The 12,522-nt window shown below is 36.5% G+C and overlaps 1 protein-coding gene and 1 long non-coding RNA gene across 4 annotated transcripts; one reads left to right on the top strand and one right to left on the bottom strand.

The window, feature by feature from the left end:
* Window positions 1-1,995: 1,995 nt before the first annotated feature.
* LOC104593854 (uncharacterized) lies at window positions 1,996-5,385 on the top strand. Of its 3 annotated transcripts, none has more exons than XM_088901665.1 (2): window positions 1,996-2,437; window positions 4,475-5,385. In XM_088901665.1, exon 2 carries the CDS (start codon window positions 4,563-4,565, stop codon window positions 5,208-5,210), a length of 648 nt encoding a protein of 215 aa, XP_088757791.1. In that variant the 5' UTR covers window positions 1,996-2,437; window positions 4,475-4,562; the 3' UTR covers window positions 5,211-5,385. The 3 variants fall into 3 exon arrangements, with proteins under 3 accessions (XP_088757791.1, XP_010252198.1, XP_010252189.1); XM_010253896.3 differs by having other exon boundaries at window positions 1,996-2,620; XM_010253887.3 differs by having other exon boundaries at window positions 1,997-2,386.
* Window positions 5,386-11,105: 5,720 nt separating this feature from the next.
* LOC104593848 (uncharacterized) lies at window positions 11,106-11,941 on the bottom strand. The gene is made up of 2 exons (XR_016084284.1): window positions 11,512-11,941; window positions 11,106-11,434 (listed from the first exon to the last, which is right to left on the bottom strand). It is a non-coding gene; the product is annotated as an uncharacterized LOC104593848 (long non-coding RNA).
* Between the last annotated feature and the right edge of the window lie 581 nt (window positions 11,942-12,522).

The raw sequence follows: 12,522 nt of genomic DNA, 5'->3' as shown, positions 1-12,522 counted from the left end.
TGTTTTATATGTTTGATTTTATTTTTAAATTCTCATTTGAATATGCTTTACATGTTATGGTTATGTATTTTAATTTTAGATAATAGGTTTTTAAAATATTTATTTTAAAATTTAAGTTTATATTTTTTATTAATATTATGTTTAATATTTTTTTTGATTTTTTTAGCATTTCTTTTGATTTTTTGTCTTTTTTTTTTTAATTTTCTAACATTTTTTTTATTTTTAGCATTTTTTGTTTATTTGCGCTTTGATTAAAAAAGGTGCACACCTTGCCTTGTACTTTGCACCTCGGGTGCAAATTGACCTTTGCGCTTACGCTTTTAAAACACTTGGCAATTTGCATCTAACATGTGGTAACACTTGATTTTTGCTCGATCCACCTCCAATTTACTCTAAACACTCAATCAAACTCTTCCAATCTTTCTAAAACGCCCCCCCCCCCCCGAAGAACCCTAATTTTGCACTGAGAGCCCTTAAATTCACCGTTAAATTTGCTTAATACCAATCCGATGACTCTGATCAACCCCCATTTACACTTTGACCTTCAAATTAGGCACCACCCATAACCTAGATCCCCTTGATCCAAACACATATGAGCCAATTAGATCATATGGTTGATCCCTAGACACACCAAAACACCTGCCCATAAAGTTTTGACCCAAAATTCCCCCATTTACCCTTTCGTTAAATCAAGATTTTGTTTTAAATCTTCTCGTTTACCCAATTTCTTCTAATCTTAATCCCCATGAACCAATGAGACATTACCAATAGGTCCCAGATACTCTAAAATACCCATATGTAAAATTTCATCTCAAAATACCTTTGTTTGCCCTTCCATGGCACCTAGATTCTAATTTCAAAGTCCGAATTGATTGAACCACTACCGTTCCAAATCCGGCCGATCCAGTCCTAGTTAGACCAATCTGATCTCACCATTCAACTCATAGTGCTAAAAAACCCTACACTATGAAATTCCAACCAAAAATACATTTGTTTGCCCCTTCATTGCACTTATATTCCATTTGGAAGCCATAAATTGACCAAATTAGTACCCTCACAGATCTACCTAATCTGGGTCTAGTTGGGCCAATCCAATCTATCAATTAAACTAGAATGCACAGAAACCTTACCCCGTCAAATTTCAACAAAAAAATACCATTGTTTACCTATCCAAATAAAAAGATTGTATTCCGACCAATCTTATTATCCCTACACGCAAAACCATGGTTTTAAAAATCGACCTGGAAACAGAGTTGTTTTGGCCATCGATTTTTAGGTTGATGGTTCGAATGAATGGCCTATTCTAACAATAAAAATAATTAAAATAAAAAATGACTAAAACCATTGAATGAGTCAACGGTTTGATTGCCCAGGTTAATAAGTCATTGACCGATTTAACCAGGTTTGATCACCCTTACACTCGGATTAACCAAACTAGGGTTGCTCACAAGTCGGGTTGGGTCGGTTTATTGGCGTTTTTCCAACCGACCCGACCTGGTCGGTTTACCTAGAAATGAAACCGAAATCGACCCAATACTAAGTAAAATCGACCTAGTCGATTTGAATCGGTTTGGGTCGGTTTTGTGAATGATTCTCTCGGTGTGAACGGTAAAGGATTCAAGTCTAAGAAAGCAAAGGCTGGATGCCTGGAAATTAAAAATGATTTGATGGATTAAAACTAATATTTAATATATAAAAAAATTTATATATAATATGTATATTTCTGAAATATATATATTTCCACAAATATATATTAAAACTAAAATATATTATATATAATATATATCTAAGTCGGTTTATATTTTTTTGTAACCCAAACCGATCGATATTGAAGAAAAACCGACCAACTCGGGTTGGATCGGACTGGGTTGGTCGGTTTGGGTCTTGTCATGAACAGCCCTAAACCAAACTTTCTAAAATAACGAAATTGCCCTAAAATTTCCGAATATTACCAAAATACCCTTACTCCCAATTATAATATCCAGCTTAACCTAAATTTTGGGGGATTAGAATTCGGCACTGTTCACCTTATTCGAGAGAATCCGGCACCAGCGACAGCCGATCCCCTTCCCCCCCCTCTCCGTTTCTTCTTCTTCTTCTTCTTCCATCATCGAATCGACCGAAATCCCGAAGAAACACTGTTCGTCTTCTTCCTTCCGACGAACACAGCGGCGGCAGAACGATTGATTCAACACTTGGGCTTCCCCAACCCGTCATTAAGCCATTGTTTCGTTCGCCGGCTGAGCAGAACCATCGACGGTAGCCATTGCCCGAGCTGCATACCCGGAATATCGCCCTGCCCAGTTCTTTTATTGCAAGTCGACATCACCATTTTCGTTCAACAAGATAGTCGGAAACGAAGAAGCCCGTGTCTCCTGTTGCAGCGGTCGGTTTCAGGCCAAAATCCAACCAGATAAACTCTGTCTTCTCTTCCCCTGTATTTAGTTCTTTTTTCGTGTTTTTCCTTGTTTTCTTTCCCCTATATTTTGCCAAGAAACGATCAAAATCTAATGGGAGAAGGTGACAGAGTTGGTGATGAAGCTCCGCCGAACCAGTCTCTGTCGAATCCTCAATGTTAATCCAGTCCCGCCGTAGTCTTCTCTTGGTATTCTGAGTCATTGTAATGTTCTGTTTATGATCAACGCATTGATCCATTTTTTAAATGAGATTGTCTGTTAATATTTTGTAAAGTTCTGTTAGTGATATGTTCTAAAAGATGATCACCGCTTGTTTAGTTCATCATCGCTGTTTTTTTTTTTTTTTTTCCTTCTTCTCACAGTTAGCTATGCTTGCTGGAATGGAAAATTGTTGAGTTTACGATTGAGTGCGTTAATATATTACCTGTCTTATTTTACTGAGTGCGTGGCTGGGTTCTGCCTCTTGAAACGAAAGACACCAAGTTGTTTTGATTATTGGGCATCAACGATACCGGGGTCGGAGAAAGACTGTTAATAGCAAACACCGCGGTAGAATTAGAAAGCAAAACAAGCCTAAAAAATTATAATAATAAATAAATATGATAATAAAAATGACAAAAAACGAAGGAATAAAATAGGAGGTTAAGAATCTGACAATCTGTAATGGTGAGTTTGGATCAATGGAACGAGATGCTTAGCTTGATAGATTAGAATTTATTTGTGGGGAGAATAAGCTATTAAAAGAAATTTGGTAATAAAAATGAAATAAAAAAGAAAGAAAAATAAGAAAATAAAAAATACAAAAAGATTCAAAAAAATAGACAAATAAAACAATAATAACAATAATTCCATAAAAATAATAGGTTTACAAATAGGGTTTCATAAGAAAAATAAAAACAAATAAATAAATAATTGTTAAAAACAAAAAAGGATAAAATAAAAAATTAAAACAAACATAAAAAAATAAAAAATAAAAAACAAAAAGATAATAAATAGTAAATAATGAAAATTGATACAAAAGATTCCGTTTTGTGTTGGCTTGTTCTGGTGTATTGTTCTTATGGCTTTTGCTTCTCAATGATAGCACTAAGATTTGTTGGTGATGCACTAGTTTGTTCATGAAGGATTATTGCATCGGATTCTTTGCTAATGTCTTTTTGGTTTCCTTCAAATGTTTTCTTAGAAATATCCTGCTTGACATTTTCCACAGATGACGGGACTGTGGAATTTACCCCATCAGTTAAACTTGATTTATTTTTCTTTCTCCTTTTCTTATTCTCATTACTTAAACTGTTTTTTTTTATCAGCAAGGGAAAGATTTTATTAATCTCAACATCAAGTATTACAAAAGGTGGAAGTTCCACCCTATAGACACTCTATAGAATTTATAATTTTGTCCAGAACATTTGGTGTCTCCTTTTCTTATTCTCATTACTTAGACTAGTTGAAAGCAAATGATTATTGTCCAACCCTCCAAGGGCTTAGTAGATAAGTCAAACGAACAAATCTTTAACTTTCTTGAGGGTATTTTCCAGTTTGGGTCTCCCTACATCATTGTCTTTCAGAGGAACATCCATGGCATTGTTAACACTACTTTTTTCTTCTCTTTTTTGTTATGCCTCTTATTTGTAACAACCCCATTTGCCAAAGAATCCCCCCACCATGTCATCACACTTCATGTCCAAAATTCTATGTTTTAGTTGTTAACCTTAAACCTAAGTTACTCTAATCCAGTAAACATCTAGTTGAAAACCCAAAAAAACCAGAAATATTTACATATTGGAGTAGGGTAATATAGATTGCATTTGTTAAAATGGTTTAAAACTTTTTGCACTAAATATTTGCACCCTTTCTAATTTCTTTTGATGTAAATGGGAAGTAAAGCAAAATTTTCATCATAACACACACACACACACACACACACTCTCTCTCTCTCTCTCTCTCTCAATCCAGTAACTACATGACTGCAAATCTCTTTTGATAAATTAAAAGAAATCTACAATAAGATTATCTATCCATGTTCGTAATGATTGGTTTCTTTTTTCTCTCTACAACAGTGATGGACTTTCTTCTGTAAGAGGTCAAAGAATGTGTCTATTGTACTTGAGAAGGTGATATCAGAGTTAAAATCCCAAGAACTTCAATATGAGCTTGATTTCAAAATATGGGTGCCGTTTCTCGCATGTGTTCTATGGACAACCCATTGTTCGTGCATCAATCACATTGAAAGCTGTGAACTTGGAGTGTATCTCTCGAAGATTTGGTGCTCCTGCAAAGAATGAGGAGGAAGAAGAACTAGAAATGATTGATCAGCGGAGGCTCCCTGCAAATTACGACCCAACGAATTTTGATCCTACTGAGCATCGGAGCCCACCAACTGATAGGGTTTTTAGGCTTGTAGATGAAGTATCGGGACTCACATTAGTTGAAGTTGCCGAGCTGTCATCAATTTTGATGAAAAAATTAGGTATGAAGGAAGCACCAGTTGTTGGTGTCATGAAACCGGGTGCTGCTGCTGGATTGGCTGGAATGACGATGAAGGCACCATCAGCCGCCAAGGAGGAGAAGAAATTGGAGAAAACCGTGTTTGAACTGAAACTAGAGTCTTATGATGCAGCTTCGAAGATCAAGATTATTAAGGAGGTCAGGAGTTTTACTGATTTAGGCCTCAAGGAAGCAAAGGACTTGGTGGAGAAGACGCCTTCTGTGATAAAAAAGGGGGTTTCAAAGGAAGAAGGGGAACAAATAATTGAGAAGATGAAGGCTGTTGGTGCTAAAGTGGTCATGGAATAAAAAGTTGAACTGATTCAGGACAGAAATTGGTACCAACAGTTGAGTTTTCTTTGATTTGTTTTCCTACATTCATTGTCTTCTAAATGTCATAGATGCTTAACATGCAAATATTTATGCTACCCACTTCTTTTTAACTGAAGTTTTTATTTGAGGAGTCTGCTATTGGTTATACTCATTATCGTCTATGTTTCCTTTGACCTTACAAAGCTGAGAAATTTTGATTGACAATGTTCTAATTTGTATATCATGGATGAGCAGCTCTCTATTTAGTTGTTTTATCCTTTTATTAGTGATAGTGTGTCCAGAGCTCAGTGAAGAAAAGCCATGATTGTTATAACCATATGCAGCTTCCTGTTTGTTTTCTATGCCCTTTTTAAGCATGGGATCTCATTATTATCTATGTGCTATCTTCAGTGTTCAAAACTGAAGCTCTTTCTTTCTTCTTTCTTTTTTCTTTTCTACATACATTTCATACCTCTCGAACTCTTGAAGGAGGTAAGGATACTTTGACTTGTAGAGTAAGGCCCTGTTTGGCAAGTCTTTTTGAAAGATCTTCTGGGCTTTTATAAGCCCGGTAGACCAAAAGTGGTCCTTGTTCTGTTTGGCTACTGAAAGCCCGTTAGACCAAAAGACAGAATCCCAAGAAAGACCCTAAAAGACCAAAATGGTCTGGATCTCAGAATCTCCAAGCCAAGCTTATAGTCTATTCGGGTTTCTCAGCTTTTCGATACTTTTGACAAAAATTCGACTCAGAGAAACTCTCTACCCCCAGCAATTGAGAAGCATTGACACAATTACTAATCGTGACACACTGTTCACTTCTCTTCTCCTTTTTCATCATTGATTGTCGTTCTTCACCATGTTCAACCGACATCTCTCATTTCAGGTTTCCGATCTCCCGTGGGATTGTGTCGGTTAAATTGTTTCGGTCAAGGTATAATCACTAAAGATTTGTTAGGTTCCCCAATGTCCAAGGTATAGGTCTGATAAGCATGTTACTCGAGAGCTTCAGCCTCTGCAATTCTTTCAAGTTCCCAATCTCTGGAGGGATAGGACCTGAAAGTAGATTCGTATTGAGACAATGGAAATTGAGGTATCCAGCTTCTGTAAACTGGTTGCCAAGGTTTGTGGTATTGGACCGCTCAAGTGGTTCGTTGACAAGTCAAGCAATGTTAGGTTCGGACAATTGAGTATGAATGGTGGGAACACCGTAGCTAGATTTTTGTGACATGCCCATAGGTTTTTGTGTTCTGCTCCAGGTATTTGTTATTGACTATCTGAAATTTTCCTATGCTTTCTCTTGCCATATTCTTGCTATTTACACAGAGAAAATTTCTTAGTCAACCATGTCCTTGTTTGCTTATCATGCTAGAAAATAAGGAAATAGGGAGACAAGTTATCAGATTAGCAATTGCAGGAAGATAGATAGCAAATAAAATCACTTTTTTGTGTTTACACTGAAGACGTATGAATATCAATTTAAAGAGCTTCTGAGCGTGAGACTTAAAGAATTAAAGATCCTTGGAAAGAATCAACTCTGAGAAAAACGGTCTGTTGTTTTTGCTGAATTACTATATTACTATATTAATAAATGATCTGTTGTTTTTGCTGACAGATGTGCTTGGGGGGTGTTCAGAGAGGGTCTGTTGTTTTTAATTCACTTTTGGTCTTGTTGTAATTATATAATGTATCTCGTACATGATTTTTTATCAATAAGCTATCATCTGTTACTGATAATAAAAAAGGTGGATAAAGTTATAATTGACTTAAAAAACATATTTGTTGGGAGAATAATACCAAAAAAGTATTGAGCAAGGCTTTGGTTAGGAAATTCATAAACAGCAAGACTCTTTGGACCTGTGATACTGCAGCCTAACAGCTTTACAAGATTTTTGTGATGTACAGTGTAATTTACTTTATTAAAGAACTGATCCATCTACTGTCTTGTGTTAAAGAAAAGGCTCTTTACAGCAACAACTTTCCCATCTGGAAAAATACCCTGTTTGATAATACCTTCAAGTCAAAAGCGTGTTCAAAACCATTCCCTGTGAAGAAAATTGGATAATTCAGAATTACTTTGTACACTGAACCAGATCCTCCTTGACCCAGTTTGTTGGAATTGCTAAAATAGTTTGTGGCCTTTTCAAGAATCTCATATTTGATGTTAAGCTCAGATTTATTTACAACGGTCACCAGAGTACCGTGTGGCTTCCTCTCTGAAACAGATGAAAGATCAATATAATTTGGATTCCAAACTATAACAAAAGAAAAGGAACCTTTAAAATATGAAGCAAATGATACCTCTCCTCCTTGCAAGTTTCCTCTTCCCAAAGAAAATAACTGTTGCAACAACCATCACAACCGCCAGAACAAAAGAAACTACAGCCAGAATAATGGCCAAATGGTGCACTCCTAATTAGAATCACCATAAAATTTTGTCAGTAGAATGTCTACTACGAGAATTGGTGTATATATCAGATAATTTAAGGAATACAAATGCAGAGTAGTTGAGGGTCCACTTTAATGATCAAAGATAACTCAACCATTCAAATCTTTCATTCTATTTTAGAAGTGGCTATGTTGGAAACAAGTTCAGCCATAGCATAGTTCTTGCAACAAGAAAGAAGAGTGGGACTTTTATTAAAAATTCACAAACTTAATTCAAATAATAGCAGAAATCTCAATTATAAACAAGTAGCAGAAATCTCATAGTGGGAAAAAGAGAAAGAAAGAAAACTAAGAACTCACCATGAATTATACCCCAGCCACCAAGTACCCAAAAGAAATAAATATACGACCTGATGCATGCCTTGTTCATTATCCATGAGGTCCCATCTCCACCTCTGTGTCTATTGTTATTATTTTTTATATGAGACTACTTTTCTTGCTAATCCTTTTATTTTGAGGATTCAACTACATGTGAAGTTGAAATAAAGTAGCCTAAACAAGTTGATGTAAGATCTGAGAATGGTTCCTCCACCTCTGTGTGTCCATTTCCTATGGATGGTAATTGCTGAGACTCTAGATCAGGGGCTAGATTTAGCTGTTTGGGGCAGTGAGACTCTATCCATATTGTTTCCTTCACCCATCCAGCTCCTTTTCACAAGTCTTCTTTCTACTTTTGTTAAATCCTACTATTAATGCTTATGATACCTTGGTACGAGTTAGTACTTTTTCAATAATAATAAACTATTATATGAAAGAACTGCAGTAGTGAAATTTTCTTCTTGTGGGTTTTCCTGCATTAGTGGCAACAATATTGTCAGACTCGGACTGGATGGAAGACAGGAATGCTCACTGGGTCACAGTTTTACCAGTTAACTGGGTGGTTAGATTGTTCAAACCATGAAAACCATCATTTAAGCATATTCAGAAGGAACTAGAGGATAAAATTGAAAATGAGTGTGTTAGGTGAGTTGGAGGTAGCAACTTCATTTGTATGTTAATGTAATGTAGAATCAGACATAGGGACTAAAGCAAGGTCGACTATAATGCCATCACACATGTCATTATATGGGGTGTGGTGGAGGAGAGAAACAGGATGATTTTGAAACAACAGAGCAACATCTTTTGAGCCATTGGAGGTAAGCTTCTTGGCATTCTCAGCTCTTGGGTGTTGGTAAAACTGAAATTTAAAGGTTTTCTATACTGCTTTGAGTAGGAACCTAGTAGAAATGATTCAATCATATCTGGATGATCCCCACCCAAGATCACGCCCCCCTCCTGCTGTTCTTGCCTTGTCAGTCTCATTAGGCTCCAATTTGGTGGAAGCTCATTTAGCCATTATTGGGACAGATGTGCTTGAGGGTGTACTTTTGCAGACAACATTTTCTAGGCTTTTAGTTGCTGATAAAAAACAGCGTTTTCTGGGCTTACAGCGGCCCTGTAACTGATGCTGATGCCATAAAAAGCTCAAGTGAAGGTCCTTCCTACTAGGATCAGAATAAATACATACAAAAGATGGTTCGGTTCAGATCCAATATTTTCTTTTTGATTGGTAAGGATCAAGCACCCCTCTTGAAAGGTTGAGTGATTTAAGAGGTACGGAAAGTGTATGCCTGGAGGTGTGCCTTCTGTTGAGGCATAGGGAAAACGCTGAGGAGCAACATAATACAAGCATGGACACCCTTAAAAGTTAAGTCTTAAACCTCCTGTGTACAAGTGTGTATAAAGATGTCCACCTTGTATACAACGTATGCTTTTTATTTGTCTTAAAGCACTTCACTGTTTCTTTATTTGTTATAAATCAGTATATATGTAAGTGGAGCTATGCCAATTTTGTTCTCCCCATCACATGTCAATGTGTAAGTGGAGTTATGTCAATTTTAATATTTTGTATAGGTAAATGTGTAAATGGGGCTCACAAGTAATATTTACATGTTTGAATGTGTTATTGGGTCTCGCACATAACATTTAGAGAGAATGATGGTTCAGCCCAGGGTCAGAATTTGTAAGCTCAAAGTACATTTGGGATAGGTGCCAACTTGGAATTGATGCCAATTCACAGGCGGGTATGGGTGCATGTGGGTTTTTGACATTTTGAATATTTATAGATTTGCAGTGGGATTCAGAAATCTACATTAGTCCTGTCCGTACTTTTCCATAACATTTAACATGTATGTAAGAGGGATCGACAAGTATTTTTGCCAAACGGTCTTTCGATCTTTTTAGCTTTTGAAAAGATCATTAAAAAATTGCGACTAATGGTCTTTGGTCTTCGAAGATCTACTTGTCAAAGCTCGTCAGTCTTTTATGATCTTGAGATTTTATAAGATCTTCAGACTATCCAAACGTCTCCTAAGTTATTAATTAATGCATAAGCTGAATCTTCAAGTAGTTAAAATGCCCTTCCAAATATATCATGGAAAAACTTTTAGAGTTTTTGAGAACTTACACATTCTAATTCATGTTATTTCTATTTGGAGAATTCTTTGCCATATTTTTCCTTTTCAAGGGTTACGTAACTAATTATACCAAAAAGATGGATAATTTTGCCCACTTTGCACTTTGCCATGACTTAGTTGAATACATGTCTCTGTTTCTTCATTGTCAAGCCAATTTTCCTATCTAGTTTACATCATGTCTAGCTCTCTAAATTGAAGAACACTCTGGGTGGTGTTTAGAAGATTGGATTTTCCTTCTGGTGGCACAAAGTCAAGGAGACTCCAAGTGATGAATTGAGGACCTGAATAATCTTAAACAAAGATTAATTAATGCTTCATTGTTGGAAGGCTAGCTGCAAGACAACTATGTAAATTCCAACTTCTATCCTTGTTTAGTGCTTTCAATTGGCTCATGCTCAAGATGAGGACCTGGATAATCTTAAACAAAGATCAATTAATGCTTCATGCGATCCATTTACAAACCCCACCTTTACTATGCATTGGGCACTTCTACACACCGCATTCATTAAGGTAAATGTGGATGGTGTACAAGGATCCTCTCAATCTTGACCGGATATTGTATGTGTTTGGTTTCGTTTATGTTTTTGGGTGGATGTTTATAGATAAAGGTTCACTTTAAACGTTTTTCACTTTGTTGTTTCGTTAAATTTAATCTAAGCGTTTCAAGAAATGTTCCTTTACACTTGAGTAACAATAAACGTCTTTCCATTTCATGCTGTTTGGTGGAGTGTTTCAAGTGTTTCAGTGTGACACTTTCATTGTGATATATAGGATACATTAGTCAATCCAACGGTCCAAATTACATATGTTTCCACTTGAAAGACTGATTTTTAGATCCAACGGTATATATGATATAATCCAACGGTATATATGATATAATCCAACGGTATATATGATATAATCCACATCCAAGGGTGAATATACGACACTTTCACTTTGACTCTTTCTCCATCTATCTTTGTTACGTATAAGGGAATGAAGGCTATTAATGTCATTCAAGTGTAATTGATAAAACCAGTGGGAATCCCATGGATATCTTTCACAAATACTCAACATGTCAGAAATAACCATCTAAAATCTACAACTTAAACATGTAAATTTAGAAAAATACATGTCAACATCCTTGTAAACAAAGATATGCATATTAGGAAAACAGGGCACAAAACTTGTATACAGATGATTAAAGAAATGATACAAAAAAATACATGTCAAAACTGATGAAAATAGATGCGACAACACTCAGAGAACATACAGGCGGCGAGAAACACTCTCTCCCTCTCTCTCTCTAAAACCTTCAGATGCGGCAAAACTCTCTAAAACCTTCAATGAAAACAGAGATATTGCCGAAAGTTAGGAGAAAAGAGAAAACAAAGAGAAAATAGGGAGAAAACGAAGACCTTCTTACTAGCGGCAGCTGCTCTCCCTCCGGCGAAGAATCCTCTCTCCGATCATCGCTGGACTGGTAGATCCAGATGTTCTCCTCTAAGGCGGCGAAATATTTCTCTTTCTAGTGCTTTAGCATTTTAGGTCATCGAGTGAGGAAGAAGATATCTACCTTTAGAATGGTAGATCCAGGTTGCATCGGATCACCACCTCTAGACGACACGTCAGCAGCCACACCGGATCCACTTCAGCTCGTCGTTTCATGAAATGCCCAGGCATCGGAGGGAGCGAGAATTTCTCGCTTACCCAAACGGCTATATGCACAAAAATCAATGCAAATAAATGCATAAATATTTATTTGTATTTTTTTAATAAAAGCACGTACCAAACCAAAAAACGTTTATCCCTCCAGATGCTGATATGACATTGAAGTGGCGCCATTTTTTCAATAAAAGTAAACGGTTCCAAACATGCCATTATCATAAGGGATAATAGTGGTGAATTCTTATTTGAGAAAGCTATTTGTACTCTATTGGCTGGCCCAAAAACTTTTTGAGGCTTGTGCTTTCGAAGTAGGTCTTTAAATGGTTAAAGATCCAACATCTTTGAAGGAGATGCACAGAAGATAGCCAATTACCTGTTGACCGTTGTACACTCATCTTGGCGTTTCTTGTTGGTAAAATGGGGTCACTGTAACTTTGGAGGAAAAGTTCTGAGGCGCTTCTGAAGACACTATCTTTAGAACATTATTTGTCCCTACTCAGTTTCACTGAGTTTGCTGTTGGATTACAGGCAAATCTGTTCCCAGGATACAACAGAGCCTTGGGCGAGAAACTACAACCAGCAAAGTTGAAGAATTTCCGGAGAAACCTTCTGTGAGACTATAGCAGACCAGACAGAGAGAGAGAGAGAGAGTGAGTGAATTTCGAAAATGTGTGTTTTTTGGAGTCTGATTCATGCTGCTTAAATGATTTATGAAGAGGTATGAAGAAAATATAGGTGCTGGTTCAGAGAAGGCACATTGA

Source organism: Nelumbo nucifera, chromosome 3 (assembly GCF_055504915.1).
Source record: "Nelumbo nucifera cultivar China Antique chromosome 3, China Antique-T2T, whole genome shotgun sequence".
Classification (NCBI taxonomy): domain Eukaryota; kingdom Viridiplantae; phylum Streptophyta; class Magnoliopsida; order Proteales; family Nelumbonaceae; genus Nelumbo; species Nelumbo nucifera.
The sequence above is the reverse complement of the archived record's forward strand: the minus strand, read 5'-3'. Positions and strand labels throughout refer to the sequence as shown.